General features: G+C 31.6%; 1 protein-coding gene across 2 annotated transcripts in view; it reads right to left on the bottom strand.

Moving 5' to 3' along the window:
- LOC121124687 (voltage-dependent calcium channel type A subunit alpha-1) overlaps window positions 1–25,148 on the bottom strand; it is a 38,940-nt gene extending 13,792 nt beyond the window's left edge. For both annotated transcript variants that reach the window (XM_040719869.2, XM_040719874.2), the window contains exons 1-17: window positions 24,842–25,148; window positions 24,018–24,408; window positions 22,221–22,727; window positions 21,901–22,147; window positions 21,681–21,836; window positions 21,407–21,627; window positions 20,884–20,987; window positions 13,539–13,654; window positions 13,113–13,400; window positions 12,002–13,038; window positions 11,841–11,947; window positions 11,515–11,766; window positions 11,112–11,457; window positions 10,832–10,996; window positions 9,943–10,053; window positions 2,813–2,995; window positions 1,928–2,388 (exon numbers count right to left, since the gene is read on the bottom strand). In XM_040719869.2, the coding sequence (XP_040575803.1) occupies window positions 1,928–2,388; window positions 2,813–2,995; window positions 9,943–10,053; window positions 10,832–10,996; window positions 11,112–11,457; window positions 11,515–11,766; window positions 11,841–11,947; window positions 12,002–13,038; window positions 13,113–13,400; window positions 13,539–13,654; window positions 20,884–20,987; window positions 21,407–21,627; window positions 21,681–21,836; window positions 21,901–22,147; window positions 22,221–22,445 (4,019 nt within the window). In that variant the 5' untranslated portion in view covers window positions 22,446–22,727; window positions 24,018–24,408; window positions 24,842–25,148. The remainder of the gene's footprint in view (window positions 1–1,927; window positions 2,389–2,812; window positions 2,996–9,942; window positions 10,054–10,831; window positions 10,997–11,111; window positions 11,458–11,514; window positions 11,767–11,840; window positions 11,948–12,001; window positions 13,039–13,112; window positions 13,401–13,538; window positions 13,655–20,883; window positions 20,988–21,406; window positions 21,628–21,680; window positions 21,837–21,900; window positions 22,148–22,220; window positions 22,728–24,017; window positions 24,409–24,841) is intronic.
- Window positions 25,149–27,468: the final 2,320 nt, after the last annotated feature.

Here is a 27,468-nt window from a genome sequence, read left to right as displayed (position 1 = left end):
TGTGAATTATATAATTAATGAAGTTTATGTAATGAAATAATTAAATGCTGGATTTCCCCGAGAATTTACCGGAGGTGTCATTCCTTGGAAAACGGAATCCTCAGAGAGAAACCCTAATACCTACATATACATTTTTTTAAATGTGCACATATAATTTCATACAGTTATATTATATTTTCAAGCATAAAAATAAGATTTAAGTACAAAGGATGAATAATAATAATAATAGAAAAGTAGCTGCAAGCAAAGGAAGTTGCATTTGACAATTGTAAATTTGAAAAATGGATATGACACCCTTGAAACAGGCGTGCGTTAGACCAGGTTTGAAAGCTTAATTTAATTATACATAAACTAAACTCTTTAAATCCGAAATATTCAAGATTACTCTTTTTTTTTGTACAATTAATGATTTTCAAATCATGGCATGTTGTGCTTAAGGAGCGATCTTAGACTGGACTGGGGTAGACCGAATAAATTATGACCAACATAACACTAGGTATATCTATGGATAATAAATGATGTCAAACGAATCACCAAAATGTTTCAAATGATAGCACTTTATCACGGCAACAGTATATTATCTCCCTTGTACGTCCCCCTCTACCTCAATTTTTATACCACATGCATAATGTTAATATATAAAAGTCTGTAATAATAGAATGTACGTTTAATACTTGGAAAGTATCAATAATCAACCCACTAAACTCAAAAATTATTTTTGTGTTAGGTAAATGATTTGTAAACTACTGTTCTGCACATAAGTTCCGTATTTTGAATATAATTTATGTGTTTTTGAAGCTAAAATATGAGATGTGATATTTTAGGTGACTCATATTTGTATAAAAAGAGTTATATGGATTCTAGTGATGTGCAGGAGTGTACGGTTATTCCGCAGGCCGGTTTGTTTATTTCACAATTATGCAACATCCAGCTTAATCAAAAATTATCATGTTCATCATTTAATATTTAAGTGTTTTTGTTACGAGTAAAATCATGCTACTGAAACGTGAGATCCGTGGCCTCTAAAAAACAACTAACCCACTATTAAAGATAATGATACAATGAAAAACATAACAATCAAGAATATATTATGGCGTAAGCCTAGTTTAAAACTGGATTATTTGTTCTTAAAAATATAAAAATGAAATACTTAAATTTCCCAGTATTTATTAATTATGTACTAACATGATCCCGTAATTTAAAAATTTGTTTCTCGGGATCCTTGGATATGAGAAACCCTAATACATACCTACAAAGAACTAACCAAAAAACTAAATAGCAAAGGGTACATCAGGACTGTCATATCTCATGCAATTAGTGTGAGACTTACGCCTATCCAATCACTTTCACAACAAACATTGCATTTCTCACGTATTATCAATCAATAATGTACAAAATGTCTTATTTAGAATCCCTATGTTTCGAATTGAAGCTAACCCTCTCCATTATAAACTTTTCAAAACCAGCTACAAGTGCTGTTTAATATGATGTTACTTAATATATTTGTTTACATGCAGGTCCGTGACTACTAAGGATAACCACCTCCCCCGACTAAAATCTTATCAAATTTGTCAAAAAACAGTGTTCTTAGTTAAAAAAATGATTTTTTTTGTGTCAAAATTTGGATTTTTCCTCGTCACAATTTGAAATTAATCCTATTAATTATTGTCAATCCTATTATAAAATTTGTCTTTTCTAAAAAAAAAGTCACTTTAAAAGAAAAAAAACATTCCGTGAAAATTGTTCAAGTTTCGTCAATCCTACCCCTCCCTCAGAAAAGTCCTAGTGACAGCCCTCTTGCATGCATTATTCTGTATTTATCAAAAATAATTTAGATACTTGGGGAATACAATGGAAGGACTCCACGGAGTAAGATTAAGAATCTCATACCGATACATATAACTATTAGGAATTTAAATTCACTTACTCTCCAAGAGGATCATATTCACACCAAACAGTGATAAACTCTCCTAAATGGTGAGACCCCAGAATGGAAGAGTCCCTAGTGAGGTAGTCGAAACTATCCATAATGACAGCGACAACAATGTTCAACATGATGAAAGAACAGAGGAATATAAAGCTAATGAAATAAACGTATGTCATGGAAGAACCACATGTTTTAGGTACAATTTCTCCCGTTGTTTTATTCACTTGAAGGGCTCTTGAATCACAAGGACGACCTGCAACACATGCCATCATGATATCTGGCCATGCTTCCCCAGTTGAACAGCGAAAGAGCATCATGAAGGCTTGGCCAATATGACGAAAGTTGTTGTGACGTTCAATGGCGGTATTGGCATCGAGTCCAATGTTGCCAAAGATTTGCATTCCAATGATGGCATAAATGAAGAAAAGCATAACCATGAGCATCATCACATAGGGTAGGGCCTGCAATTAAGAAATAATTCATCATATATCCTAACTTGTTATATGGACATATAAGTCTGCCGTCGACACAAAACAAACTAGAAGGATTGTTCTCAAAATGATGTCTGTATTAGCTGTCATTTGTATCGTCAATTTATGTTGGCCAATTATTCTTATTTAATTATGGAAGCGCTGCAAATTGTACTTAAATTAGCAAAAAAAAAATCATCGTCACAATGAAATAATTAGAAATGGATCGCTTCTATGGTTAAAATGACATGTAAGGGCGAAATTAAGATTCTAATGTATAGTTAACATTTTTTTGGGGGTATCTCAACTCATGTTGTATAATGTAAAAAAAAAAAAAAAATCATATTTTTTATTATTATTGTCAAAATTGTTTTTGTGTTAACTTAATAGAACATATGTATTGATAAACACAAACCTTAATGGACTGGACGAATGTAAATAGAAGAATACGAATGCTAACACTTTTTCGAAGAAGTTTGATGAGTCTGGCAGCTCGAAATAGCCTCAAAAAGCCCACGTTGACAATATTTGTAGCATCCACGATCGAACCAGCGACCGTTATGAAATCAAAAGTGTTCCAAGCATCGCTGAAATATGCCTACATACAAAAAAAGAAACAAGGAAATTAAAAAAGAATGGGTATACAATAATTAATATATTTATATCAATATACATTTATATAGGTACATACATATATATACTTTGATTGATTTGAGTTAATTCTACTTGCATTTACAACTTGAGAATGATGGACTTGAACACGCCCTTACCTTCAGGTTTTATAAAGATGTATGTACAGATATTTATCAGGGAGTTTCTTAAATTTACATACTTTATGATTATAAGATAAAGATACGTCAATAGGAACAAGAATAATATACACGTGATCATACAGTAATTCAAACAGGCTCAAACTTACCTTTATGTCTAATATGATAAGCAAAAGATCTATAGTTGATCAATTTACACTCATGAGGGATACACCATGTCAAATTACGAAGATTACGACAAAAGAATAATAAAATAAAAGCAGAGAGAGAGAGTATATACATTTCGAATATCATAATACAGTGGCGTAGGAATCATGAGGGCCTTAAACGCGTTTTCCTACGCCCCTGTAAAAATAGGTATTTAATGATGCTTAATGTAAGAAATGCTATAACAAGTAGTAACATGGCACATACGTACAACAAAATATACGATAGATAGTCAGGGTGGGGGTTTAGAGGAGGATAAAATTAAAAAAAGATGGATCTGAACAACATGGAAATGAGGAACCAGGGCTTCCCTTCACCTTCTTACTCATTGAAATAGGAAAATAATACAATTTCTAGGATACCTTTTGCTTTCTTGAAGATATACATAATACTATTCATAAAGCTTCTTTAAAATATTTTTTCTTTATGAAGATATGAGGATTTTTATTCCGGGATCCAATTTTACCGAGATGAATTCCTCCAGGTTCTACACTTGATCAATTCCCGATAAGAAATACTTCCCAGAATATCTCACATTTAATTATATCATAATTTAAACCACCTTTATGTAATTAATTGAATGAAAAGTTGAATCGATATTGAAGATTCATTTGAGATAAAGTTTTGAACAATCTATTCCACAGGGTAATCGAAAATAAAATGACGTATAAGGAATCCTTTATAATAATTTTACAAATGAATGTCGAATTATAACCTCACCCCCTATAGTAGAGCGGCGAAATGGAACGACTCTTATAGAGGAGACCATGTATCAATTTTGTCAATCCTCCCCTACAGATGAACTAAAGCCATTTTTACAAAAATAATAGTTAGTGGAGTTCGTGATCTTGTATTTTTTTTATGTGTATATACTGTAAATATATATGTGGTAGGGTGACTAATCATTCTCTTTTTTCTAGAGATGTCCACTTTTTACATACAGTATGGAAAACTATATTAATTCTTGATTTGTCTGTGTTTTTTGTATGTAATAGTGTATGTTAAATCAGATGAAAAAAAAGAAATCCAAAATAAAAGAAAACACGAAAATCCCAAAATTAAGATGCTCCTTATTATTACATTTATCCATTATAAAATTTGAACCCCTTCCTCTCTCAGAACCAACACGGATTGGTGTCCTCTTATGGGGGGGAGAGGGGAGATCCAAAATATAAGGTTATTCTAGTTTATATATACTTAATAAGGGTATGTATACTGCATTTTTGTGTGGGTGGTGTAAAGAGAGCAGCAACTACTTTTTGATTGTTTGTGTCACTTGGAAAAGCTTTACATAGAACCAAATGTAAAAAACAAAAAACGCTATAGATTATCATAGAAATGAGGATGATCCAATAGTTACTTAGTAGCCTTATCTTTACAATTCAGAATGTTACCTCCAAGAAGAAAAATACCAAAATATGGAGAAGAAACAAGATAAACAAAAGAGAAAGCCCTTTTTTTCAATTTATTATTAAGAGAAACACAGATTACTTGTCTCTAAAAAGGAGGGAAGGAGAATAATATGTACAACATTTCTTGCCGTCACTTTTACTTTTTTCCCGATGCGCTTATTACCTGTTATATGACTAAGTAAATTAGAGTGGTCCTTAAATTCGTTTTTATTCTCGAAATGTGAAGGGAGGGAACATAGTCCAAAAATTTTCCTTCTGATAAAAAATGAAGGAATACATAGTTACAACCATGTTGATCAATGATTATATGTTGGGTTTAGCCTTTAAAGTTTTAAAATAAAGTCACTTTTTGTCAAAATAGACCAATTTATAACTATTTTAGATAAATACACAATCTTACAAAAAATTTATAAGATTTTTTATGACAAATTAAGTATGTTTATGTGCTCTATGATTACCATCTGATCTGGACCTGCTTTGAAAAACCTTTTTTGAAAGTGAAATAGTGTAGCATATCTTTTTTTTTTTTTTTTTTTTTTTTAATATATACATAAAACCAATATAATTATTGCCTCATGTCTGTTTATCATCCATAACTATGCTATGTACTACTCCTATTGGACAAGAAGAAGTACTTGGTACTATACATTTTAGTAAAAAAAATATACTTTATGGAATAATATACACTTTTTCACTTTGAAAAACGTTTTTCATAAAAAAGAAAAAATAATGTTATATTTTATAAAGCAGAAAAAAATAAAAGAAAAAAAAAATATCCGTACATCGTAGAACAAATCTATACTTATTTGTCATTTTTTTAAGAGAAATAATCGTTTTAGGGGAAAACTTTAACTTAACTTTTGAAAAATGGTCTATTTGGATAAAATTGTTATTAATTATTATCTGCTTGAGTTTGACCTATATGGACTATTTTGAGAAAATAATGTTATTTTTTCAAAAAATTGTGAAATTTAGAAGCTTCAAGAGGGATACTCAATCTCTAAACATAGATCAATATAGCTTTATTATTTACCACGAAGATAATTAATGGACTATATTTATGTAACCCCCGCCCCACAATTTCGAAGAAAAAATCAAATTTACAAACCATTTTAATTCATATTAAATAGGGCAGTTTGTTTTTCAACATTCTTTTTATCTTCGATTACGGCTAGTATGGAAAAGTGACAAGTGGTAGCCAAAAACTTATGCGAGAAGTCATTGTTCTACGATGTCATCTTTAGATCTCCCTTCTCGCGGTCAAAGTTTGGAAAAAGGCAAAGATTCTGTATTTATTCGGTAAAGATTAGAATAAAGCATTATTCCTTCCTTTGTCTAAAATGAATTTGATAGACATTTTCTGGATCTATAAAGTTATTTTCTAAAGTCCTCCTATGGAGCAAAAAAAAAGAATACCCCAAGTAATTTTTGAGAAAATATTTTAGTCTTTCATTTCTGAGGCTCTAAAAAGAAAAGAAATGAACCCTATATGCAAATCATCAAAATTTATTAATGTTCTCGTCTCTTTTTGTTCCATACGATGGCTTTATAAGGAAAAACTTAATTTTTTTTTTTTAGATAAGAAAAATGTCTATCACAATAATTAAAAACGAAATAAATAATAATGTTTTATTGTAGTCTTTATTTAAAGGAAAATAAAGAACTTTTGCCTCTTTTCAAACTTTGACCGCAAGATGTGCAATTTAATGATCACAACGTAGACCAATAAAATTTTGCATTGCTTATTTTCTGCATTAGGCATTATCGAAATTCGAGAAAAAAGTAGATTACAACCATTCTTATTATAAGTATTTATGTAATGGTGACCTACAATATAAATTTGACTTTTTACGTTAAAATTAAGAAAATTCATGCTATTCCCATTCTTTAAAGTCTACATACAGTTACTAAATATATGCAAGTGACTTTGATGTTGAACTTTAGCTATGCCTACCTCAAGAGCTATGTAACTTTATTATTGAATTTTTTCAAAACCCTGCAAAATTTGAGATATTATGTCCTTGATTTCATTGTGTGTAGCTACCCAGAGCTTAATGCTATAGCATTGAAAGTGATACCAATTGAAAGCTAATATAACTTTCTTGAATAAGGTAGTTATACTTGGGAAAGTTTTAAATAACTTCTGAGTTTTTGAAAATCGACCATATAAAAGCAACATGACTCTTGATACAAGGATAGCTAATATCAAAGTATGTCATTGGTATTTTTAGTTATTTTAGACGACAATGGAATTCTAGATACATGGACGTCTATCGACATAATTTAGTTTTCTTTTTTCCCTACTTGAGTGAGAGATCCTCTGTTTTATTTATACTTTATACACCTACAGTTCTTAGTGCATTATTAGATAGATAGATTTTTTCTTGGTAATTCTTTGTTAAGGTTAAAATTTGTAATGAATAAAAATGTCAAAAAACTAATATCTCGTTAAATGTGTAATTTGACATTTAAAAAATGTTAGAATTAAATAAGGCCCTAATTGTGTAAAAATAAAAGAAAAAAATAACTCATTTGGGAATAGAAAAAGTCCCTTCTTTATTCCAGGTATTCAGAGTTCCATGTTTAGAATTAGTTGTAAAATGGTAATAATATCCATTTACATATCTTTGATGATAAATGTTTATTTTGAAGAGGTTGAGTGTATAGATTAGGACATAATACTAATATGCCTACGAATAAATAAATTGCAACTTGCAACAATGAGTGAGAAGAATGAAAAGGAAGAATGGTGGATCATGTATCTCTGTGCCCCTCTCTTTCCTTTGTTCACCTTTCTCCTTCTCATGCAGTTTCATGCAAGAGGATGAAGAAGATTGGATAATGACGATGGTTAGGTATGAGTGTTGGAGGAAGGAGAGAAGAAGAAGTAGGAGAAGAAGAAGGGAAGGGGAGTTATTAAAAAAGTTGAAGACTGTCTTACCCGTTCCAACTTTCTTGTTGTCTCAACTGTCGCAGTAGAAATTATGTATATAACGTTATTTAATAAATAGTATTAAAATAATAATAATTATATTAATTAATTAAATAGAATTTTTTTTTGTTATAAAAGGTGGTTTTTTTTGTTTTTAAAAGAAAATAAGAAGATAAACAATAAATTAGTTGAACAAAATGAGAGTGTGTAAACGTACATAAATAAAGAAATGATTGAATAATCATTATATAGGCTTTTTTATTCATCTCTTTATTTAGATATATATATAATGATGTTTTACATATTTAAATACTTAATACCTATATATTTATTTGTGCATTGGGTTGTATTTAAATATGTACATATATGTGTGCCCCGTCAACACAAAAGCAAGCTTGGATAATTTATCTTATGCTTTTATTAATACATTATTTTGATAAATCATTTCGAGGCGCTGCAGTTATATTTAGAAAAAGCATTCAATAACGGGATCCAATTAAGTTTTGTTTTTCCAATGAATGAAGGCTTTAAACTATAGTATAATTATTCTTGGGTATCTCAACCATTCCAGAAATGAGAATATGAGTCCCAGAATTGAGTGTTATAATGGGGCGTTTAATGAATGATATTTATGAAGTCAAACAAATAAATTGTTCCTTTTTGTTCAAGATTGCCTTTATGTTGACATACTGTACACATATATGTAAATTTTATATTTAGAATGAGTAATAATAACTGAGAAAGAAAGAGAGAGAGAGAGAGAAAGTGAATGTAAAAGAGAGAGAGAGAGAGAAAAAAAGAGGGGGAACATGAAGAGAAGAGCTTCACACGATGTGTAATACTACTTCTTCAGATATATGTGTGTATGATGGGTAGGATTGGGCAATTATAAGAGCAACCCATAATTCATTTTGCTTACCTAGAGAAAGAAAAAGAAGAAAAGGGAATAAAAAGAAAGAAACGAAAATAGAATGGTTCATCACAGGTACTTGAATAGTTATAAATCTATGATTATGTTTACATTTTCAAGGCTACGTACGGATTTGTTAATATCAGTATTATTATTATATATGTAGGTGGACACACCCTACAAATAATTGACATTTAATATTTATTATGACGCAATCATTTATTCAAAACGAAAGCCTTTCTTCATACAAAAGATACTTTAAGGAAAGAGGTGACGAACATATGAATGGGGTGGAAGCAATCGCCCCAAATTCTGAAAGGGTTAAAATTGTATACTGTACAAAGTTCATATTTTGCCTTGGGTCATAATTTTTATTTATGGCCGGCGGGGAAGAAGATAATAATAATAATTATTATTTTTTATTTAACAAATAATACCCGATAATTTGGTATTAGCATTTTTTAAAAATTTTATTACTTTTTTTTTTGGTGGGGGGAAAGAAATTGATTAATGACCTTTTTTATATATATACATAGAATACATTTTATACTCTTACATATACGAAAGGTCAAATGTTGTCTAAATGTACCATATTACTTCCCCATATATTGCTTTATTTGCCCTATAAAAATTAGGGGAGAGAGGGAATTGCTCACTCTTTCCTCCCTTCACCTACGTTTTTGCTGTTAGAGATGGGATTTTCGTGGAGAAAAATTACAATTTTATTCTCCTTGTACTCTATTAAAGTGCTATTAATGCATTCAAAATGTGTACAATGTAGACAGATGCTACAAGATACACGAATGATTGAGAAAATACTTCAGCTGACACTAAGGGTATATTTTTTTTTAATAGTATGTTTATAGGTTAGAAACTTAATTGATATAATAGTCCGCAATTCCAACTAGGGAAAGGATATCCAACTCTGACTGACTCCTATATTGTAATATAAAGTTAACGAATTTATAATAAAATTCATTGATAAAATACATTTATCTTTTAGTCGACGTTGAAATTATAATACACTTTTATGCCCCTGCTCATGTTAATTTCTCGGGACTAACGATTTAAAATCTATGACAGCCTTACTTTGCCAAATAGCCAATAGAAATCCTTTTGTCATCTCTATGTAATTTTTTGTCTGTTGTACCATCCCATGTGATTGTTTTATATTTTAAAAGAAGGGGTGAACATAATTTAAGCATATTTTTTTTGTTTCATTTCTATTTTAACTGTATAATAGCCTCTTTCCTTAGAGTCTCCTTACTTTATAATATGCATTGTACAATATTTAACAAAAAAAAGTGGTCTTACCTTGTAACCAAAAGAGGATAGCTTCATGACACACTCAACAGTGAAGAGAGTTGTAAATACAAGATTACAGTCCGAGAGAATATCCGTATAGTGAAGGGGCGCTCCATGATACTGAATGAATGGTATGAATTAATTGTTAGTGTGAACATTATCATACTCAGTAAGATGAAGAGTCAAACTTAATGAGACTAGTATGGCCCCGTTGCACCAACTGGATTTAAATTTGGATTAAAAACTTTTATGTACATATAAATAACTGAAATATAAAACGTGCAGCCTTGGAGGGGGGGGGGGAGATAAGGGAGATAGGTATCTCCAATGGTTCTGTTTTATGTTTACGTATGCTTATGTTCAGTGTTGCTAATTTTATTAAGATAAATGAGCACGCCCCAAATTGCTATCTGTTTCCTTCTGTAAACAACGTGTAATCTACATTGACAAAACAAAGTTTGTCTGTGGTTGACTCATTTTTGAGTATGCAATTATTATCTTGGAACTGCGGTATCTAAGAAATAACAATGTAGAAATGAGCATGTGTAGCTAAAACTCACCGTGTCATATTAAAAAAGAAAAGAGGAGTACATATCCATATAAATGAAGCAAAGCTCATCGACTCCTACATATTCCAAGTACTCCGGCTAGTTGATAAACAATAATACTGATCAAAGTAGAAGTAACTGTTCTGTTTAGTTATTTCCTGAAACTTAACTTTATCGCAACATTTATCACAATCTTGCATTTGCCAACCCTTTTACAATTTAATTATGACACTGTTATGAGGCCTTGATTCTAGTAAAACTAGAAACTACACATGACGTAACTACATTTAAACTAACTTAAATTTAAGTCTAATAGGTGCAACTAATCGAGCCATTCATTATGAACTTACTTTCATCATGAGTAGAACAGTATTGAGAACAATGAGCAACATTATGAAATTTTCAAATGGAGGAGAGGTAACTAGTCTCCAAATTTGATATAGACATCCTGATGTTTCCTCTGGGATGTATACCTCCATGGGTTTAGCCATAATAACGAAATCAATGCAGGATTTCTAAATATGTTTAACAAAAAATAATTTAGTTATTTAATGAGACTCGTTGAGATAGGTAGAGAGAGGTGTAGTGTGTACGCGCATTCATGAAAAAAGGTTCTTAAAAAAGTCTTACCTGGTTTTTATCGATATCATCAGTTAACTCTGCTTCTCCAAGTTCATTAAATGTAACAATAACAAGAGCCACAAAAATATTTACGAAGAAGAAAGGAAACACAACAAAGTATACAATATAGAAGATGGCCATTTCAGTGGAGAACCAAGGAAAAGGTCCTTCATCTTCAAAAGTGGAGGACATGGAGTTTTGAAGTACATCTACCCACCCTTCGGAAGTCTGGACGGCAAAGAGTGTGATAATGGCAGCTCCACAATTGTCGTAATTAAAAGCCTTTATATCCCATACACGTCTTTCCACTGTTGGAGATGTTTCCCCATGCTCTCCAAATACAAAATACTCTCCCCTAGGGGTAAGCATATTTATATAAATATAAGCATAATTGATAGATTATTATTATTACTGGCATTCTTCAGCATTGCCTTTGGAAGCATCGGAACAATAAAAAAATTTCCCATTAAAGAGCTGCACTCCAACCATGGCAAAAATGAGCAAAAACAACATATAAACAATGAGGATATTGAACACATTTTTAAGGGAAGTAACGACACAATCGAAAACAGCTTTCAGGGCCGGAACTCGATTCACCATTTTCAAAGGACGCAGTACTCGAAGTAACTTGACTGATTTTAATTTTTGACCCATAGGCGTCCCCCTGAAATTAAATTAAAGGAAATTGTTAGAAAATCAGTATTAGAAAGGGAAGTGAGAAAACGACTATGTACTTACTGAAAGTAAAAAGATATTAAGGCGCAAGAAACGACAAGACTATCCAACACATTCCAAATATCTCGAAGGTATGATCCAGGATGAGCACAGGCTCCGAGATCTAGAATCTGAAAATACATAAGTAAGATTGAATGAATCCTATCTATACTTTAATAACTTACTTTTAATAGGCACTCTATGGCAAAAATAGCGGTGAAAACGTAGTCGAAATACTGAAGTAACAAATTACGTGGATGATGCTCCTCAACAGGATCTTCTGCAGCTAAAGAGGCGCTACTCAACAATATCACAATCATAATAAACCCGTCAAAAAAGGGTTTCGTCACGAACCAATGAAGTCCAACTCGAAAGGGATTCGTGGAAGTCAAAATAAATAAAGAAGAATAAGGAAGAATTGGCCGTACTTGATCTTCATCGTCCATATCAGGTAATGGAGGCTCTCCTCCTTCCTCTTCGTCCCCTCTTAGTTCATCACCAAGTTGGCCATCCGCTCCAATCGCCTTTAATTCTTGTTGTTCCCTTAATCTCTGTCTTTCTTGTTCTTCCTCTTGACGTTCTTTTTCAGCCTCTTCAGCCGCTGTAAGCTCTGCCGCCTGATCTAGGGAGTCACAAGCAATGGCCAAAAACACATTCAACAAACAATAGTTTCCAAGTAGAGTCAACATCACAAAGTATATACTATAAATAATACCGCCGTTATGGCGACCGCCCTGTGACACAATGGCTGTGTACATGACATTGTTCCAATCTTCTTCTGTCAAAACTTGAAAGACTGTTAGTAGAGCATTAATAATGGTATTAAAATTGGAAGTAGGAGTTTCATCAGGGAAGTTGAAGGATCCTCCAAAGAGTTGCATACCCAGGAGAGCAAATATGAAGATGAACAAAAAGAGGAGAAAGAGAAGAGACATAATAGAGGACAATGCATTCATCAAAGCTATCACAAGGTTACGCAATGGTGACCAGTATTTGGTAACTTTAAAAACACGAAGTAATCTAAGAGCTCTTAGACCAGACAAACCAAAGGAGCCAGCTCTTGGTTGAAGATTAACCCAGAGCACTTCAAAGATAGATCCAGTAATGACGACACAATCAAATCGATTAAAAGCTGAGCTGAAGTAGATAAAAGGGCCAAGAGCGTATAGACGGATACACATCTCAAAAACAAAAGCACCAAGAAACAAAAATTCTGCATAGTCTGAAAATAAATTTAAAAATAAGAAAGGCATTCAGAACATGATTATAAATAAATAAACAGCAAGTGTCACATACAGAGAAATATAGTGAGCCATTGAGGTTGATTATAATGCTCCACTGCCACGGTGCAGGTATTCAGGAAGACAAGTATGATGACTAACCAAAACCACCATTGTTGCTTGCACATTCGACGAATGCAAATCCGAGCTCTTCGAATACGAGCCCAAAATTCGCTTGTTGCACCTGCTAACTCCTCTTCTTCAGTCTTTTGTTTCCTCTTCCCTTCAGCTGCTTTTCTTCGTGCCTCAACGATTCTTTTCTTATCATACTCACTCGTTCTTTCTTCAGCCAAAACAAGGTCTTCTATAAATTGATTACAAAAAGTAAATAATTAAATTCAAATATATAGTATACAAAACTTTGCATTCATTCACATACATATGTACAATGTATATGTTTATACATATATAGATATGTATAAAAGAAGGCAGACATATTTACCTGCTTTACAGATCCAATTCATATATCCATTCATTTCTCTTTCAAGTTTTTGCTCTTCTTTTAATAGCAAGAACCCTGCTCGACTTTCCACACGGTCCTTTTCTTTGGCAAATTCTCTGATAATAATAATAAATGAATTTTGAACAGGAGTTTAAGAGGGTGATAGACAATGTACTTGAATATACAAAATATATGTATAAATAAAAAATGGTAAAGTCTTCTTTTTGATATCTGACTCCCTCTCTTTTATTCATTCATTAACAATTCACCACACAAACCTCCCTCTCTCCATCCCTATCTTGTATTTTATCTCGACAAAAGATACATATATATAAGTTACAAGCGGTATGCTACTGTAGTAATAGTCTTAGCAGTAGTAATAGTACAATGTACATAATACATATATAATGTTAGTATTTCTTAAGAACACAATATTGATGAGGGAGAATTCACCGCATCAAAAAATATATATGTATGTGTATATTTATCATTAGTAATTACTCATTAGCTAAAACCCATAGGTCCGTGTAGTCCCATAATCAGACTTATGTCCAAGAAAGAGACACTCCAGATTATAGCATGGTCCCAGGCCTTGACTAGAATTTTTTTTATAGAATATATACTAAACACATTTCTAACTCAATGGTATGAAACACTCCACCATTACCACTTTTTTCATTAGTTAAAAATATATTAATTGATTCATCAATATCTGAGACTCTGATGATGCATCAAGATAAAGCAAGATTTTTAAGGAAATCATAGAATGAATATTCTAAAGAATAATTAACTTTTTATTCTGAACTAAATAAATATACGAACTCTAGTTTTTCTTTCATATCCTTGTAATTTTCATAAATAGCAGGCATGTTGCTTATCCAAGTTGCAAAGATTTACTTTTATTTTTGATTTATACTCACGATGATTTAGACAATTTTTAAATCCACACTAATGGTTGAGTGACGTCATCAAGGACTGAACTTTATAAGTTTTTAGAACGGATATGCAGGACTGAACTGGACGGGACTGCAGTCTTCTGTCCTAAATAAGGACTGACACAACACTAGTCCACTTAGTAGTCCTTAAAAAAAGAAAAACTCCATGCGTTGGGATATCATTAAGGTATTCCTTTCTAATGAATTAATATGATTTAATTGCCTCTGTCCTTATTTTTATCTTTTTTAAGCTGTTATTATTATTTTTAATATTCTTGAGGAGAGAAAACATATAAATATAATTTAGAAAGAGTAAGCAAGAGTGTGTGTGCTCATGGATAACGGAGTAACACTGAAAAATTATAATTATTGATGAAGATCGGGTTCTTTTTTTTTTTTGAGTTGGCAAACTAAAGAGTTAATTTTATTTTCTTAAGCTGCATTCATTATCATATATTTCCTGAGGGGTGAACAACTCTAAAGATTAGTTGCGGAAATATAACCATAAGTCCTTTTTGGTCTTATAGTAGAATTGAGGATCGATTTCAACGTTATTTTTGGCAATGTCCTTGTTTATTGCCTTCTCCCCCTCCTCCCTTGTCAAGGCTGATTGTAGCTGATTTAATGAAACGTTATGGCACCTAAGCTCCTCTCCTTCAAAATATTCTTCAAATTGTCATGTTGTTTTTCGGTTTATTTTTCTAACATCCCTAAAATTATAGGGATTAGCATCACTGCTCTTAACTCCCCAAGAAATCCTTAGTGTTGCTCTCCACTTTTCATGAGCACATGCACTAGCGATTACTTTATATTTAGATGATCTCTCCTCATCAATTAAATAATAATGACAGCTCTTTCTTTAGATTAGCAAGAGTATAGGCAGGAATTACTACGATGTTGATCCTCAATTCTACTCCGAGTTCAATGAGGACTTACAATTTTACCTCCCCAAATCAATTCTCAGTGTTACTTTCCATTATCCATGAGCTATCCCACTTTGTCCTTAGATGTTCCCCCATTCAAGAATGAAAGAATAATGATAAAACCATTAGAAAATAAAAACCCTGTTCAGGTTCCAACTACAAAAGAATCACGCTCGTCTAAGGCAATATTTTTTACAACTGTAGTTATCTGTATAAGAACTTGTTGTAATTGGAGTAAAATAAATGATCTGCAAAGGAGTAATTTCTGTATATATCCTTGCTAGAAACAAAATGCGTTTTATGTTTACTCCTTTCCTTTCGTAACTCCTTACAGTTAAGCTTTTCTCCTCCAAAAAATTATTTAAATTGTCAGGTTTACCATGTTGATTTTCTGTTTGTTTTTTTTTAAAGTTTATAAGAAGGTAGTTAGATACATATGGTACACACTTTAAACAATTAATTACATAGTTCTACTTACTATAACTCTCTTACAAATGCTTTGTCTTACTCTACGTCATTCATGAGCAAACGCCCTAGTGAGTACTTTATATTTATATGTTATCTCTTCAAGAATGAAATAACAATGATTACAGATTTAGAAAAAAAGCAACACTGTTCAGATTGGAACAACAAAAAGTATCGCACGTGTTCTAGTTCACATTTCAAACAACTCTAACAATTGCAGCAATCACACTGCAAAAAAAACCTAAGAAGTTCATCACTACCATGTCCGATTAAGTGGTGCTGGAACTATTGGGACTATGGGGTCATTGGTCCCAACTTCTGAAGACTAAGTGGAGTAGTTATATGATAAAATTGTAAGGGTTCCGTAACTATAACGACATCTTTATATAAAGATATGAAACCAACTGGCAAATATATTCCGTTAACGCTGATCAAATTGATTTGTCTACCTCTTAATCACCTAACCTGGTGTCGCCGGACTTCTTCTTGTTCTTCAATGCCTAAGAACAACCCCCTGCTCGAGATCTCCATTGATAGCAATATTGTCAAGATTAAGTTAAATAAGATGAGCACATCATCATCTCAGATGACTACGAGGTAGCTTTTAACAAGTGACAAGGTTATTGAGAGCAAAAAAGAAATATGTATAAGAAAATTATTGGCCATTTTTCTTGAAATCTTTTGAACATCAGGAGAAGACGTAGGTCCAAAATATGCCACAAATTCTGTGCTTATGATTAATTCCATAATATAGTGTCTACATATGAGAAGTAAAAGGTTTTTTCCTAGTATGTTTTTTTTCTGAAGAAGAATACAAGATCTAGTAGTCCCGTCCGTATTTGAATTTTTTTTGTCCAAGCACATGCCATTGAATTTGATAACTTATTTTCTGTTATGAAAAATTTGACCTAAATAGCATTACTCAGAAATTTTAACTCAGTTTAAAATAAAATAAGGTTTAATTACTTTACTTATTAATTAAAATGAGGCTATTAAGACTTTTGGATTAAGTAAAGGTCAGAAAAAGTTCAACATCTTTCCAATGACTATTTCTATATACCCAAATACAAATTATTAAATGGATTTATCGGATAAAGTCTTTTTATTCGAAAAAAGTAACATTTATCCTAACTTAATCTGATTTTTCTATTTTGAGTAATAAATTAACAATTGTTAATAATTTGGGACAGATAAATTGTTAACATTGATAAAAATTTCTTTTAACGAGGATCAGATAGGCACATACAGCAAAAAAAAAAAAAAAAAAATGCATGTCATGGTAGTCTGTACTCTTTTTGTCCAATTTGCACAAAATATTAGTGAAAAAACTATAAGGTATTTTCAATAGCAAATTTATTTAGCTAAATTTCTTGGATTATAAGGTTTGTTGTAACATAATTTCAAAACTTCGAAGTCGTTGATCTACCTCTGAATATTTTTTAAAACCTTAAAAAATTTATAAAAGGAAAAATTTACATGCCTCGCAACTCAACATTTCTAAAATTTAAAAAATAATCTCCACCCTTATGTGATACTTCTCCATCTGAAGTTGGAATGATTGCCTATCTTTGTTGTAAATTGTTTTAACAATGCGTTATAAAATGAAATTACAATATTTTCCTTGTACTAATGCTTTTTAAAAAAAGAAGGTTATCCCCTTAATAAAAGTAATTCAATTTTTCTCCCCCTCCCCCCAAGTCATATAACAGGCAGCTGATAGTAACAAGGATCTTGATTCAGAAGTACCATACGTCCCACCTTCTCCTCGTGCTCTTTTTTCGTTTACAAATATGTCATCTATAAATATACTGAATCAACGCAGCTCCATCTCACCAATTAAAGAAAAAATTATAATAGTAAAAATTTCAGTCTATAAAAAATCCGTATTGATCCAGTTCCACATAAAAATACTTATGTACTCCACAATTTTTACAATGAATTTTTTCTCCCTCTATTCTGATGATTGTTGGCTTGTTTGTATATCATACATTGAGACCCACGTCTCATCATCAGTTATGATACGTTCCATGAACATTGGGTTGGAATTTGCATGATCAAGCATGTTCGAAGAGACTTGCTGACGATACTGTTTTTGCAGAACAAGCCGTACAGCGACGGGTCTCATACCCAAATTTTAACTCAGAATGGTACGAACTGATGATTTTTTTGTTCAATATAAAAATCGTGGAGCACTAGTGAGGTAGACTAACTTATCCGACTGTTGCAAGTAAACTGGCCAACGGATCACGCTAAAACTTGGCATCATAATGAAGACAGTGCTGCCAACCTAGATAGGTTTTTTTAAATCCCTTCAACGAGGGTAATTTAAATTAACAATTCCAGGTACTTTTTTGACAGAATGTGTAATAATTACTAGCAGATCATAAATCTTCGCAGCTAATTAGTGATTTGAGATACACTACTTTTGTTTATGCAAAACCCATATGATTCGGTAATGACTATGAATAGTAAGTTGACTGGGAATTGAATTGAAACTGCTCAAATTATATAAAAATTAAGTAAAATTATTGATAATAATAACTGATAAGCCTATTCATCAAGTTGAGGACATATATATATGTGGTCGATCAGCACAAAATCAAGAATAAATTGTGTAACTTAAAATTGAATCTGGATTACATATTTTATAGTCTACTATAAATTGTTGTCAAATTATCTATTCTGATTAATCCATTAGAATCCCTGCCAATTGCGTTTAAAGTAGCGAAAATTCATCGTCACAATGAAGAATTTTGAAATTGATAGATTTAACTTGAAGTGTCTTATAAGAACCAAATCAACTTTCTCATAAATCAAATGAAGATTCTACGTTATAGTTAACATTCACGGGTATCTCAACTCAAACCAGAAATTTGAATACAAAGCCTATGTTTTAACTTATATGTAAGTTGAGGAGAGTAGAAGTATTGTTTTGAGAGGGGAAAACCCCCTAATCCCAGTCCTGCTGTAACGGTACTAAGCTACTAAAGAAGATATAGAGAGAATAACTCATCACTTCCTTAATGATACAGCATAACTAAGCAGCTAAATCATTTTAAAATAATAATGAGCCTGAAGTTGTAAGAGGGTCCACAGGGATTTGACTTTTATATAGACGTATGTACATGATATATATTGTGTACATATTTATTAGTGTCGGGTTTCGTTCTGGACATCTTAGATGTGTCTGAGACCGTTATAGTTTAAACTAATTTGGTTCAACTTCGTTCTGGACATCTTAGATTGGTCTGAAACTATTATGATTTATACTCATTTCTTCCAACTTCGGTCTGGACCGGTATGGTAGTAAAATTCAGTCTAAAAAAAAATCGGTCCCACTTAAAAAAATATGGGGGAAAATGATTTTTTTTTTTTAATTTTTTTGTTATGTGTAACTCTTTTTTTTAGCAGAGATAATTTTGGAATATGATAAAGAAGGGTTATCCCAAAAAAAATTACGATGATTCTTCACGACTTTTAAACCCACAAAAATCCAATCCTAGTCTCGACCTGACCATGGATCCCTACTATGTATAGAAAGTATAGAACAAATCGGTACTTGTATGATCCGCAATAATAATATAACTAAGCAATCAAATCCTTCTAAAATAATAATGAGCCTGAAGTTTGCAGGATGGTCCAGAGGGATTTGTCATTTATATACTATATACATGAACATATTATTATACATACCTACATTTGCTACATGCTATTTGTACACAAGGATTTCTCTCCCGGGGATCCCGGAATTTATCGGAGTTTTACACCTGAGAGCATTCCAGCTTATAATTATTTTATAATATAAGCTTAATTAAATCGAATTTTAAATACATATTGAAGAAATAATTACTCGGCTTAATGTTTTAAAGATGTATGCTTTGCAAATGAGCATAAAGGATACCCAACAAAACACTGAAATGTTTCGACTAATGTAACTTTAATTCCAAAAAGCGGGACTGCAGACTCTAAAAATATCAATCGCGGACTATTTTTGTCATAATTAAGAAAATGAGAATAGAAAATATATGATAGGTAAGACTAGCTTGGAATTTATTATTTCTTCATAGACTAAGAAAAGAAATATGTACTTAAATTTTACAGTATTAAAAAATTATTTACTAATGAGATACGTTAGTTTAAAAAAGATCCCCAGGTTCCCAAGTTATTTGGCATGTTGTTAAGGCATGACATTTACTACAGTTAAAAAGGAATTACTCTTCTGATATAATAATCAACGTCTTTTGCTTTCTCTTTCTTATTCTTTTGAACATGGATGAATATATGTATTTATGAAGCATACATAGATAAAATGAATATTCATAATATTTATAGTAATAAAAGAAGACAAGGAATTGAAATATTTAAATAAAAATGCTATTGACATATATAATATATTGTATGTATTAGAGTTTTTAGTACTTTCCCGGGATATCGTCTTTGAGCAGGATACTGGGAAATATCAGGATCCAGTTAGTCAAGAAGAAAATAAAATTTTTAAGCCTGACATTCTCAATTCTCATTTTCTATGTTTTTATCATTATCACTAATAGAGCACGAGTTGTTTTATGAAGGCTGCAGGAGCAGATTTTTTGAATTTGGTAACCCGATCCCATCCACACACACAAAAAAAAATTAAATAGTAAGTGGTGAACAAGTTAATTTTGGTGGTGACTTATAATTAAATACAGGAATTTACTGGAAATTTCAACTATGGTGTACAAACCCCAAGAAATTCCGAGAATACAGGATCCCTAGAGACTAACCTATTATGTAGGTTTATTTTGTTTAAATATTATATTTTGATCATTGCTTATTTTCTTTTGGCAAAAAAACATTTTTTCCATTTTGAATGTTTTTTTCACATCAATAACATGTCAAAGCTATCTTTATTTTGTTTCAAATGCGTGTATTTATGTATATACATATGCATGGTTCTACTACGTCAATAATAATAAAATCGAACAACTAAAAATGAAAAATAAAGAGAAGAAATGAAAAGTATAAAATAAATAATATTCTTACCCACTAAGCACACCAAGTACAAGATTTAACATAAAAAACGATCCAACAACGATTAGGGGAATGAAAAATATCCAGTTATAGGCACTACCAATTGCGTCGTTTGTCTGAGAATGGATATCAAAATTAATAAAATAAAATATGATTATGTATGTATCTATAATATTGTAGCTTGGTATACCGGTCCTTTATGACCACTGGGGTACTGAGGCATTTAAAACGGTAATAACACCGGTACTTGCCATGCCATAAAAATAGTCCACTGATGACGTAACCACAAAAATTTATCCACCATACCCCAAACAAAATTGTTCTTTACAAACAAGGAAGAAAAAAATTAAACTAGCCCATCCTAATCCCTCCCAAAAAAAATCCTGCAGTTACCCTTGTAAGTGAGCATTTTTTTAATATTTTAATTTAAAAATGTATTGATAGTATGAAAATAATGATACCTATTTTGGTACCGGTCCCGCTACAAAAATATTGCTACCGTGGTAACACAGATTCATAATAATACATAACTTACCCAATACAGAATTGGAGTCCAACCCTCCATACTAACACATTGAAAGACAGTTAACATTGCAAGTCCGATGTTATCAAATGATGTGATTCCTGAGTTTGGCCCTTCCCATTTTTCTAAACAAACTGATTTTTGAATATTACATGTGTAACTACCCATAGGAGCCTTTTTCTCTTGTCCTGGAAAGCAAGGGGCACCTCCTTCCCCCTCAGTCACAATTGTATCTGAAATGAAAAGATATATATTAAATGGATAAGAGTTTTTATAGATGACTCACTTAAGTCATCTAATGAGTAGCAAGTCGTGTTTAGTGCTCCAGCATAGAACTCAAGTCCCACAATGGCGAAAATGATAACAGCGAATAACAAAAGGAGTGCAATGTTGACTAGGGGTCCAATGGCTTTACCAATGGAGCTCATCACAACTTGCAAGCCTATAAATATTAACAGTAATGAAAGAGAGATTGAATGACTGATAATTGGTTATTCTGGACTTACTTGGAACACCAGAGACTAATTTGAGTGGACGAAGAACACGAAATGTTCGTAAAGTATTTAAGTTAATGCTTCCTTCCAATCCAGCTGGTAAAATGAGAGGAAGAAAGCCAGACACGACAACAATGAAGTCCATGATATTCCAGAGATTTCTCATATAGCTATTTTTGTGGAGAATGAAGCCAAGTGCCAGGATCTTTGTGCACATCTCAATTGTAAATATGATCATAAAAATGGGCTCCAAGTCTTCCTATAATGTACATAGGAGAATTTGAGTGATTCATTATACACATAAAATTAAATGATCTAATTTAAATATTTACCATTTGAAGAGAGAGAACGGTTTTATCATGTACAGGTAATTTGTCATCAAGGGACATGACGACACAGTTGGCAATGATAGTAATGATGATGGTCCATTCAAAAACGGGAGAATTGACAAACCAATTTGTGAGTCTTCTAACTGGACTTGAGGGAGTAAATAAAAAAAGGGATGTTGGACCCTGGTCAGCCACATTGTCTGTCTTCTTCTTTTGAACGGGACCCATTGAGAAGAGAGAAGATCAAGCACTTCTCCTCCTAAACCTTGTTCACAATCCTCACCCCGGTCCCCCCACCGATCCTCCTCCTCCTGGACCGATGGCATCAGCTCCTCAAGACTCCTTTCAATATGCAAAACGTTGAGAAGAGAAGAAGAAAGTTGTTATGTCCCAAATAATTAATTAACCCTCTGAATTCCTCCACCTCTCCTGCCACACTTTTGCGAAGAATAGTGCACTTATTGAATATATTATTGTCTTGTTTAAATCTATCTAAACACTTCTTCCATCCTTTATACAACAACAATAAAATAAAATAATATATGTTTACATAGTTCAATATGTGGTACATTTAGAAATAATATACATGTATGTTATTAAATCCAAGTATGTTTGCTATCAGATCGAGTTAATTTTTAAATAATATTTGAAAATGATTTATTTATACAATATTTAGCTTAATATATATATATATATATAAAGAAGTCAGAGGGAAGCTCTCCAAAGAGAATTTTTTTAGAAAGCTTTAAAAAGTGATACTTTTTTTCCTTCTTCTTTTTTCGTATGTCACCTTATGAATGAAGAGTAAAAAACTAATAAAATACAAATGTTTTTAACCATGAAAAGAGTCATAGCATGGTTGTGTTGTGTAGTGTAGGAGTATTGTTGCTCTTACTATGTACTCATATATTAATTATTGGTATATAGTACTATTAATTCCACAGTTAAGGGTTCCACAACCCTTAAAAACAACAACATTAAAATAACCACTTTTAATGACCAGATAAAACAACAGACTACTCACAGAATATGCGCTTGTTCTGTTACTTATATATGTATATTAATCAGCTTTTTTTTCTGTTCTTTATCAATGTTTAATTCCATTTAATGAATGATGGCTTCTGCTTTGTTTTTTTAGGGAAAGAGCTGGTAGGGAGTAAGTGAGTGTGAGAGGGATTGAAGGAAGGAAAGAGGAAAATAAAATATGTATGTGGACATTAATTTCGTTATTTTTAAATGACATTTACACACAGTAGGAGGATTTATGTTTCCCTATATCTTCCCTCCCCTCTCCTAACCCCCTCTCTTAACTTTGCGTGAGTTTTCACTAGTTAAATATTTGGTTGGTTACTTCCCTCTAGCTCCTGTTGTTGCTATTTCAAAAATTAAGACAAGGAGTTAAAAGGTTCTTTCAGCAGGGATTTGTTTGTACCGCTACTTAAATAGACGACTAACATGAATCCGAACATATGTATGCTGTAGCAATATATAAATAAATATTTTTTCGACAAAATAAATAACTTTTTTTTCTCCCTCTGTCAATCAACTCTGTCCTTGAAAATATAAAAAAAAATTATATATAAAAAATTGAAAAAAATGTACATATTATTGTTATTTTCGTCTTATTCCGCCTATGCAAATATTGACTTTGTCAAAATATAAACTACTGAAATAGGGGGGAGGGAGGGGGGCGAAGAGAAATGATTATTATTACTACATACATATTATATCAAAAAAATCAAATTCATGAGGGCATTTTGTCAAAAGAGATCCTTCCACCTATATTAGCTCTTCTCTTACCTGATAAATAAATTTTTAAATAACATTCAAAACGTCCGAAAACTTCCGACGCATGAGATTTATAGTCCAATCCCCGTTTCATGTCTAGATTTCTCTATCTACAACAACAACACCATCACCAATGCTGAGTCGAATCCTCCTTCTTCCCTGAGGAGGAGAAGATGGAGCAGGGGAAGAACAAGATGTAGTAGTATGGACTCTTTGAGACTGGCTCTTCTCCATCACTAACATCCTTGTTGAAGTTATTTTAATAAAGAAGAAGAGAAGAGGCGACCTGGATCCTCATCAATAATTACATTAATATCAATGTTCATTTCATATATGGGTTAATTATTATTCAGCAATGAAAAGGGATGTGGATGATGATGCTCTTGATCAATATAAAAGTCTCCTGCAAATAGAGGGATAATACATTTATATGTGGAATAATTAAGATTAATTTATTAATAATTTTGCAGGGTTTTCTTCCTTTCTCTCTCTTTTCAAATCATCCTTTTTGCAAATAATAAAAATATATATATATATATATGAAATAAATTCTTCTTTCTCTTTTTCGCATATATTTTTTTTTTTTTTTTTGAATTAAGAAAAAATGTATTGAGAAGAAGAAAAAAACGAAGCAGCAGTACCAAAGTAAAAAAAAGAAGAAGAAAAGAAAAGGAAAGACTCAATGGTGAAAGCAAAAAAAAAATTTCGATATTTTGTAGAAATTACTAGTATAACAACAATATGTAATAACAAAAAAAAATTGTCAAGCAAAAAATGTGTGGGTAAAAATAAATCTATCTATATTCTATATACAAAACCCATCATTCCTTCCTTACTTATTAATCCCCTCCAAAAAGGAAAGATAATCTTGAAGAAGAAGAGAATCCCTCTTCAAATCAAGGTCCTCCTTCACAAACAAGCAACACCAGATAACACGACTTCACTCCTTCTAGAGAGCTACTATAACAATGTGTATTGAATATCAAGTGAAAGGGATGTATTATTAAGAACAACGTCCAAATAATTTTACATCATTATCATGGAGGAATAAATTCAAAAGTCCTTCTTATAGTAGGTAAGATGTGGACGAGGCTCAACAGTTAAATAAATTAGACACAACCCTAGAAAGGTTGATTACAGACTAAAAGAGAAAAAAAATATTAAAAAATTGTGAAAATCCGTCTGCACGCTTCTTCTTCTATTATCCCCCTTCCTTGCTCTCTTCTCGAGAGAATAGAGAAGAGACAGAGAGAGAGAGGGAGGGAGGGAGGGAGGAAAGAAAAGGAAAAAATAAAATGGAAGGAAGAGAAGTTGGAGAGAGAGATAGAAAGAGAAAGACAGCAATGGTTGTTGGAGAGGTGGTGGTTGTTCCTTCTTCTCTTTTCTTCTATAGACGAAGAATAGGAATGAGAGGTATTGGCTGGTTAACAGAGAGAAGAGCCCAATATATATCTATGTATGTAGTATTTATATTCATATGTATGTTTAATTTTTCTTTATTAGAAAAAATTGATAAAAGTGCCAATCATTGATCAATTTCTTCTTATTTTTTTGAGAAGCTAAATAAGTCACAATTATTTGTAATGATGAAAACATAGTCTAGGGATTATATGCACATTAGTAGACAGTACCTAGAACTTAACGTATTCTTACTAAGTGTAAGGAAAGAATTCCTCCCCCCTTCTTTTATGTATTTTATTCTTCTACTGGTGAAATAATAATATGATATAATATAAAGTTGTTAATTCATCGATGCAGATATATTTTTCTTATTTTTTCATTGAGCACTATAAAATGAAGAAGACATGAATGGAATATATATATTCGTACATGCATACATATAATTATTGTAGTAGAGAGAGAGCAGTGTATGAATCACTTAGCTTTACGCTTATTTAACGATGTATTGAAGATAATAATTGTACGACTATTTAGAGTGCTTATTGTTCATTTATGTTTGTTTCTGGTCGTTTTTCTCTATAGTTCTCTCTTGGGGGTAATCATGGATGACTTGTTATGGAGGGGCACATAATGACGTAAGGATATGCTTTCGAAGCAATTCATAATTGGGAAAGATCATGAGTAAGCAACTCAAATCATCTTATAAACATTATGTTTCTATTAATCATGCTCAGCCATATTATAGGCCCCGTTTTAAAAGAGGCGTTGGGGATACTTACCCAATCCGCCGCACCTGATTATAAAAATAGGGACTCCCGTTTATAAGTCAAGAAATCAAATCTCCATAAAAATGATCAAATTATCGTTTAAATATTAATAAATGTATTTTCTAATTTAAAAAAATATATGGCCGTATATAAAATTTAACAAAAAATCATTATAAAAGAGGGCCCTGGTAAAAAATTATATAAGTATATGTATCCTACATTTTATATTCTAATAAAAAAGGATTGGAAATTGATTTTCTAAACAAAAAAAAATCAAAATTAAATTTAAAAAAAGAAAGCCCTATACATTTATCTTTGTTCTAAGGCCTGATCACTTTAAAACCGGCCTCGATAGGACACACAATCTATCGTTTAAGAATAATGCGATATATTACTGATAATTGCATTAAACATACCTATGATCCGCATTTCGATAGTTGAAGGCCAAATTGTCATGACTCAAGAATTACAAATATTAGTGTTGTTGCCTATATGTATGTCATCATCCTAAAAGTATATTATTTAAAATTAGAATATTAAAAAAATATAAATTCAGACTATTGTTGAAATGACTTTCTCACATCCATTATATTTTAAAAATTGAAAAGTAAATATTTTAGTTTCGACAATTTGGCTCTCACCTCACGATTTGATATTTTTGTGGAAAAAAGTTAATTGATTAATTAGGCCCTTTATAAAAAAGAAATCACCCAAAAAATGTCAATAAATACAAAAAATTTAATTTTTTTTAAAGTTCGAATTTATTTTCTAAAAAAAATGATAATCCAATTATATTTTTAAAATGACATATATGTAGACATTTAAAGATGAAAGGATGCGACAAACATTGATAGTATATCCTGGATAGTTTTCAAGGATAGGTTATAACAAAAATTACATTCATATTTCTTTTAATGTTGACATCTGAATATCTTATGCATGTAAATAATGTCAATTTTAAATTTATTCTGGACCCAGAGTCACAGTGCAATAAAAACATTAGTATAATTGTTTTTTGATATTGGCGATTAAATTTTTTTAAAATCTAATCCAAGATATTAATAAAACGTTCAAATTGTGTTGTGTCCACATATATTGTACACCAGATATTGAATATCTTCCTAAAGTAGTTTTCAACAACAGAAAATGATACTAATTTATAGTATATCCAAGTGAGCCAAAAAAAAAAAGCTCTTATTTTTTATGAAAGGTGACGTTTTACAATTTTGCTCTTGGCTCACTAAATACATAGTTATACTCATGGCAATAGGTCTGGAGTCCAATTAATCCACGTT

Source organism: Lepeophtheirus salmonis, chromosome 1 (assembly GCF_016086655.4).
Source record: "Lepeophtheirus salmonis chromosome 1, UVic_Lsal_1.4, whole genome shotgun sequence".
In the NCBI taxonomy this organism is placed as follows: Eukaryota; Metazoa; Arthropoda; class Copepoda; order Siphonostomatoida; family Caligidae; genus Lepeophtheirus; species Lepeophtheirus salmonis.
The sequence above is the reverse complement of the archived record's forward strand: the minus strand, read 5'-3'. Positions and strand labels throughout refer to the sequence as shown.